Source organism: Populus nigra, chromosome 13, assembly GCF_951802175.1.
Source record: "Populus nigra chromosome 13, ddPopNigr1.1, whole genome shotgun sequence".
In the NCBI taxonomy this organism is placed as follows: domain Eukaryota; kingdom Viridiplantae; phylum Streptophyta; class Magnoliopsida; order Malpighiales; family Salicaceae; genus Populus; species Populus nigra.
Genome location: NC_084864.1, coordinates 4,162,506 through 4,169,886, shown reverse-complemented (window position 1 = coordinate 4,169,886; position 7,381 = coordinate 4,162,506). Strand labels below are relative to the sequence as shown.

The 7,381-nt window shown below is 37.8% G+C and overlaps 1 protein-coding gene across 3 annotated transcripts; it reads right to left on the bottom strand.

Moving 5' to 3' along the window:
• Positions 1 to 481: 481 nt before the first annotated feature.
• LOC133670340 (26S proteasome non-ATPase regulatory subunit 1 homolog A-like) lies at positions 482 to 7,050 on the bottom strand. 3 transcript variants are annotated; one of them, XM_062090820.1, is made up of 14 exons: positions 6,736 to 7,050; positions 6,232 to 6,301; positions 5,772 to 5,877; positions 5,398 to 5,509; positions 5,162 to 5,330; positions 4,053 to 4,522; positions 3,827 to 3,962; positions 3,438 to 3,692; positions 3,127 to 3,347; positions 2,780 to 3,038; positions 2,305 to 2,537; positions 1,660 to 2,179; positions 1,164 to 1,492; positions 482 to 688 (listed from the first exon to the last, which is right to left on the bottom strand). In XM_062090820.1, exons 1-13 carry the CDS (start codon positions 6,879 to 6,881, stop codon positions 1,169 to 1,171), a joined length of 3,021 nt encoding a protein of 1,006 aa, XP_061946804.1. In that variant the 5' UTR covers positions 6,882 to 7,050; the 3' UTR covers positions 482 to 688; positions 1,164 to 1,168. The 3 variants fall into 3 exon arrangements, with proteins under 3 accessions (XP_061946804.1, XP_061946803.1, XP_061946802.1); XM_062090819.1 differs by having other exon boundaries at positions 482 to 761; positions 6,736 to 7,049; XM_062090818.1 differs by lacking the exon at positions 482 to 688 and having other exon boundaries at positions 840 to 1,492; positions 6,736 to 7,049.
• Positions 7,051 to 7,381: the final 331 nt, after the last annotated feature.

Genomic DNA, 7,381 nt, shown 5'->3' with positions numbered 1-7,381 from the left:
AATTGTTTCGAGATCCCATTGGATGGACATTGAGCATCAACTTAAAGGTCCTGATCTTGTATATTCTAGTTACAAGAAAATGTTCTGTCGAAGCATATTATCTCCATAGTCTTGAGTCAACTTTTGACACGACAGAATCTGCTTCTTCGAAATTCCATATATGCGCAATCGAGTCTAGAATCATATTTGTGGGCATATGATCGTGGGGGGGCACAATTTTGAAAAGAATTAATATGCTTCTCACTTTCTAGTTAGGCTAAAGGGGCAGCAGTCTTTTCCCACTACTCTTTGTAATACATGTATTTTGAAGCTTGAATTTTCGCTCGAGATCTCAAGACCAAACTCCGCATGGACCAAAAATAATTCTCACTTACTAGTTAGGCTCTACTCCATGAAGCAGATTTCTTATTGCTAAGCTCTTGTAAACTAAATTCCTAGGAGATGCTTTTGCTGTGAACCACAGCAAAAGGGCAATGCATACTAAAAGAGAAGTCCATTCGATCCATTGAATGCCAAAAGGCGTGAATCGATGCTGTTTGTCACCCTACATGAAATTGAAAAAAAAAAAAAAGAGCTACATGGTTCACATGATACAAATGAATGTTTTTCTCCCTTCTCGATGAGCTTTGGGTCCAAGGAGACACAACATTACAAATCACAAGAATTGCACACGAAATGCCGCCTGCACCTGGTTATGAGAGATTTTAGCTACCAAGGTAGATGTCCCAAACGAAGGTTACTGTGATCAAATATAATTTCCACTGAAAATGGAAAAAGGAAAATCAAAAATTTTCTTTCAAACAACAAATAGGGAAAAAAAAAATGCTAGTTGACAACACTGAGATCAAATATAACTTGCATTGGAAACAGGAAAGACGGTCTAAGTTGATTTTAAACTCGTAGATAAATAGGAGAAACAATATGATCTAAGGTTTTCACTTCAAAGATTGGAGAGGCACACAAGGCACAGTAACTCGTCCTAAATAATGGGAGAAACTTGGACTCTGTTCAGCACCAGATTCTAGCAGAAATAAATTCTTGATTGGGAATTAAATTCTAACTGCCGCATTCTCCTTCCCCAGCCCCTCAAAACATTGAAATATATGAAGAAATAAAAAAGTTTACAGACCGAACTCCTGAGCAGAGACCACATGAGAAATTACCAGAATTACGAGGTGTACTCAAAAGGCTGTGGAGGCTGGGGTTCCTCATCAACTGCCATGGCTGATGCAGAACTTTGCTGTCCTGTGGCTGAACCGCTAGCGGGTGATGCTGTAGATGAAGGTGTATCTGTAAGAGAAAGCACTTCGGGCTCAGCTGGTTGCAGGTCTCTCAAGAGAACAAACCCTGATGGTGCTGACTTCACTGGCACATATCTGCTATCCTCCATAAATTTAATAAATTTCTCCTGGGTAGGAACAACCCTGGCTGGGTTTGTCAAAATCTCATGAGAAGGCTCGGGCTCTGCTTTCTTCTCTGGTTGCCCATCAACCTGTCAAAACAGGCAATCAACGCAGTAAATAATCCAATCTTGAAAACTGGAGAAAGCATCAGAATAAAATGGACTGATATATTTTAGCAGTTCTGTTTCTCCATTCAAAATGAAGATGCAATTGCACATCAACACAATGTAAAGAAACATCAATAATTGATATTTACCTGCATAGCATCCCCATCCTTCTCATTAGATGCTTTTCCTTTTCCAGCACTTGTTGCTGCAGGTGAAGACTCAGCTCCTGCCGCCTTTTCTAAACTAGCTTTCTGCTCTGCTTCTTTCTTGGCCCTAGCTTTGGCCTTCACTGATGTTGACAGAACTGCAGTAGGAAGTTTGACAGCAGACGCCATGGTAGGCACGGTAGTTGGTTTTGGATACTCAAACAGAGAAGGCTTTGCATTTGATATAAACTCAAATTTTGGAACTTTCAAGTCATAGTTGAGTCCAATAAAAGCTGTGGGTGAGAATGCCAGGCTTATGAAATAGATAAGAGGATACCAGTACCAAAACTGGCTAAAAACAGCAAGGCCAACAACAGCAGTGATTTTATCATGCTTTGTCTTGGAGAGCAATCTTATAGTCACATTCCTACCACCAGCATCAAGTATTCCAGAAGCGAGGATTGCTCCCATCTTGCTCATTGTGTCTTCATGCTTGTCAAGAATTATTTTTTCCAATTGCCGTCTGCAATAACAGGTTCACAGAAGCGAGGTTAAGCTTTGTAAAAGGGGCAGGATGATTAAAATGCACCAAATGTTAGACTTAGTTAAGTAAATCAGATGGAAAAATACAACATTATATTGCAATACCTGAATGTTCCAACACGAGAATCACTGGCTTCATTCATCTGGACCATGACCATAGCCATTGCAATCAGGGCACCTTGACGAACAAAATCAACAACATCTGACGTCAAAGGTTCTAGCAATGATATAGCCTCACTCAAGCCAGTGCCTGCACAGGAGATGCCAACTGCGAGAGCCGCACCATATCGTACATGTGGGTTATATGACTCTGAAAGCAAGGAGACAATTCGAGGAGTCTGCAGTTTAACAGTGCAGAAAGTTATAACATAATCAGAAAACAGAATAGAAATGCACATCCATGTGTTTGTGTAATGAACATAAAAAAAAGTCAACTACAAAGGAACCAAGCATGAGCTTGAAAACATCAACAGATGATTTTAATCCAAAACGATGTCAAGCATTTATACTGGAAAGACAACAGCAATAACAACCATGGGCCATGGAGTGCAAAAAGAAAATGAAAAACACAAGAACCTACCTGCTCTGGCTCAGAGTACAAGACAAATCCAAGTGCAAGAACAGCAGTCCTCCTGACATCATCACTCACATCTGATACAGCAAAGTGCAGCAACTGGCGAATGGCCTTGTTGTTTGCTGTACCACTGTAGGCCAATGCCAATGCATACATGCCACCATAACGAAGTATAGGATCTTGATCCCGTGTCATCTGCTCGATTAGCGTGTCTGCTTCTTCTTCTCTTCCATAAACTGTAAGGGCTATTCCCAATGCTAATCCCCTGCAGCATATGCAGAATATATAAGCAAATAAGCAGAATATAAAATCCAAGGGCTCAGCCAATAACCAAAAATGAACCCCATACTTACCTGATGATTTTCTCATGTTGTGTATCATGCGCATATGCAAGCATCTCACTAGCTTTTTCGCTTGCGGTCCCAACCATGAGCAAGCCCATGCTGATACCAGCAGCTTCACCAGCAACAGCGCTATCAGTATACAATGCACTTTTGAAGTCGTCATAGATATCTTCATCGGCGGTTCCTAGAGCTGCCAAACCAAGACCTAAGCATGCACCATGTTGAATAACCTGAACAAAACATTTCAGTGTGAACTCCATAATTAACTACATGTCTTTATTCTTATAGAAAGCAATAGGAAATTGGAACAGTTAGCACACCTCCACACTGGTGCTACGTATGCTTTCACGAAGGAATTGTTTTATGCCCTCGCCATGGTTGGCATGAATGAGTCCCAAAGCATAGAGAGCGCCACCTTCTGAGTATGGACTACCTCCACCACCAGCACCAGCACCACCTTGAGGCAAGTAAGGGGCCATCAGTGACCTGCCCTGCTGCAAGTGACCTCTGTGGATGACACCAAGACCTGCTGTTGCACTAAATTTGGCCCAATTTGTCGCCCTGCTCAACCAGTCCTGACATGATATATAAGCCAAAAATAGTTGAGCATAAATTATGAGGATGCACAAAAATCTGCAAACAGACATGCATAGACCAAAGAATAAAAAAAATAATAAAATAAAAGATAAACCAAAGATGTGTGACTCACTAGATTTTCTCTGAGAAATGTATCCACAGTTGTTCCAGCATGCATAATTGCATTAGCATAAATAGTTGCACTATGACAGACACTGTTTCTCATCTCAACAGACTGCTTGATTGTCTTCAATATAAGGAGGTCAGACCTATAAGCAAATAACAAGTATTATTCACTAAAAAGGCATATAGGAAGCTAAGATAATTAATAAAAAAATGACAGGACTTTTTAGCATTACTTATTATGACTGTATAGGAATTGCAAAGTCAGCTGTATTGACATCTCTCCTGACAAAATTCCCTTGATTTTTGTCAGCCTCTCAGCATACACTACTTCACTTGGATCTGGTTCATGCACGGTAGAAGATGAGGTTCCTTCTGTCATTTGAACATCTTCTGGAGCACTAGAATTTTCATTTTGAGATGAATCTGGAACCAAGGATTTTGGCTGTTCTGGCTCTGAAATTTGAGACTTTGGAGGTGGAAGGCGGTTTCTAACATTTAAAAGAAAAGCCTGATGCTCATTCTCCACAAGATCAAAAGCTATTTGAAATGCCAACAGAGCTTCATCCTTGTTTCCTGAGCGTAGAAGTTTTTCCAATATGCTAGCTACACCTTCAGGCTCATCCAAGAACATCAAACACTGACAAATGCTCAAATAATCAGGAGAAGGCAGCTTTTGATATACATTAACAAGAAGCTGGAGGACCTGCAGGAAAAAAAAAAAGAACAAAACAAAAAACAGCAAACAGCAAACAGTCATCAACTTGTATCACAAATCTTCTTCAATAGAAATAAATAGACCATTCAACAACTTTCCATATAGGGTGATTTTTAATAAAAGAAGCCAAACAGCAAGAAAATCTATGAAATTCAGAATCCATTACCACATTCATAACTAACCAGAGATTATGCAACATGGTACGCAGTATGGACAGGTGATCAGAAAAAATAAAGGAACTGGAAAGAATGAGGAAACACAAACACACACTCACAGAAAAACACCAAGTGTTAATTCCCGAAAAGCATCCAATATTTTACAACAAAAAAATTGCATTGCCATTCATGATTTCATGTTTTAAGACCAGTAGACAAAATAAAGAATTTAAGTATTACCCAATGCAATTGGAAAACTGTGATAAAGATAGAAAATGACATAAAATTCATAACAAATGTCAACCTATCCAACCAAAGACAATGTTATCAATTGTAACGGTGGACAATCAACAAACAATACACATAACAGCTTGTATGCAGTGTTGAACATACTCCCACATGATCACTTCCATGCAATGACAATAACATGGGACAATATTAGTTAGGAAAGCTAGAATGCAAACAAACTAACCTCAAGCCGATACTCTCTGCGGTTAACGAATGAATGGGAAACATTAATACAATAGGACAGAGTTCCATGGACATTATCACTCTTCATGATAGCTTCCTCAAGTTTATCTAATCTTCGGCATTCAATTGCAATTCCCATAGCTTGCTGGTACTTTCCATCCATGATGCACCTAATGGAGAAACAATAAGATAACTAGTAGTACAAAGATGCATAAAAAATAAATGAATTTATGTTACTTGTCTAGCAATCTCTCCACAATTGCTTCCAGCCTAGGGTCCACATCAGCTCCATCAGAATTGGATTCAGCTGCCTTGGACTTTAGGCTAGCATACTCATCAATAGCCTTAGCTGGAGATAGGAACAAAGAAAAAATATAAGTAGACCAGTAAAGTATCCTTATAACATCCCTGAAACACTTCACAAAATATATGACAAAACAATAGACGCTTGAACTATACAGTGTGACAACTTCGTGCATGCTATGAAAAATTGTCGTAACATCTCATCCTATTTAAAGGTAATTGTGGGGCATGCCAAAAATTAGGTGTCTTTACAGTAATTTCACTGGTTTGTAGGTAAAGAAAATAGTGCAAGTTGATGAGTAACGTACCAAGAAGAGTATGAACATAGTCAGAATCCTCTGAAACATCAAAGAGGGATCCAGCTCCAAGGGCATACGACAGTGAGTCATTAAGTTCACCCAAGTAATAGAAAACCTGAAGATGAAACAGTAATTCATTTTAATACAGGACTAAGGTTGTCATTGTCCAAAAACTCAAATGCCTACTTTAATCAGTTTTAAACAAGGGTTTATCAGTTTATTTGCCTACTTTAATCTAGGCATTTTTATTTGAGGCATTTTTGTTTTTAAATGTTGCAAACAAGGGTTCCTAATAAGATACAAGTATACAACTTCATAAAATATGTACGGATAAGGAGGCGGACTTTGGATGGTTTGACATTGTTGAATTCTACAATCCATTCTCTTCTTTTTCCTCTTCTTTCTATGTGACATACAGGGGAGGGACTGAGAGATGGAGAAGGAACACAAGGAAAAAGAAAGTCAATACCTTAGAAACAAGCAAAGCGGCAAGTTGCCTCTGATGCAGATCAAACTCATCATCTTCATACAAACTCTCTCTGAATAACAACAAAAAATTACGGAAAACTCATATCCACAATCACATTATAAATACAAAACAACAAGCTAAAACACACGAATCTTAACTTCAGAATTCAAGTCAATCCCATCAAATAATAAAACCTTGAAATCTTCTCAATCTCATAAGCCCCAAATCCTAATTACCCAACACTAAAACCCCATCTCTGAAACCACCAAAAAAAGTCCTATACTTCAGGAATCTCTTATTCACTAGAAAACCCCAAGAATTCAAACTTTGAAGCTAAATTAACACAAGATTCCTCATAAAACACATCACTTTATTTTCAACATTGAACAGTCTTATTTATTCAAAGTGTGGTTCAAAAACAGATCGAAATCCAGTAAAAAAGAGACCTGTTAACCCTAGCCAAAGAAAACCCAAAAAGATTCAATCTTTACAATAAAGACTTACATTATAGGCACACTAGTAGAGATCTCCGGCCAAAATTGATCGACAAAGTTATTGAGATTGTAGAGAGCGTGTTGTTTTAACAAAGGGTGGCTCTCATTAAGCATAGCCAGCAGTCCACCCGCAGAGCTAACCATAGTTTCCGGCATTGATTGAGATTTCAGAAACCCTAGCTCGTTAATTGAACTGGGTTTGCGTCAACTATATTGATTTGGTTTGATTTGAGGGCTTCGAAATTGGGGATTTTGAAACCCTAGATTGCTTGAGAGAAAGAGAGAGAGAGAGTGGATGGGTTAAGTGGAAAGAAGTTGCTTCCTTTTTATTTCATGTAAACTTACTCGACAAGTCAAGAAATACAAAAACAGGAAAAAAAAAAAAACGATTATTAGGAATTTGATTTGAAAATAATAGTCGTTTGATAAGGATTATTCAAATGGTTAAGTTTTGGATTAAGAAATTCAATAGAATTAATTTTTTTATTTAATTTTAAACTAAATAAAAATAAAAAAATAAAACTAATATATTCAATTGATTTTATTTTATTTTTATTAAAACTTAATAAATCTAAATAAGTCAAAAAAATAAAAAATAAAAAAGCTAGGTTATTTTTATTAAAGTTTTGACTGTTTTATATAAAAGAATTGGTTAT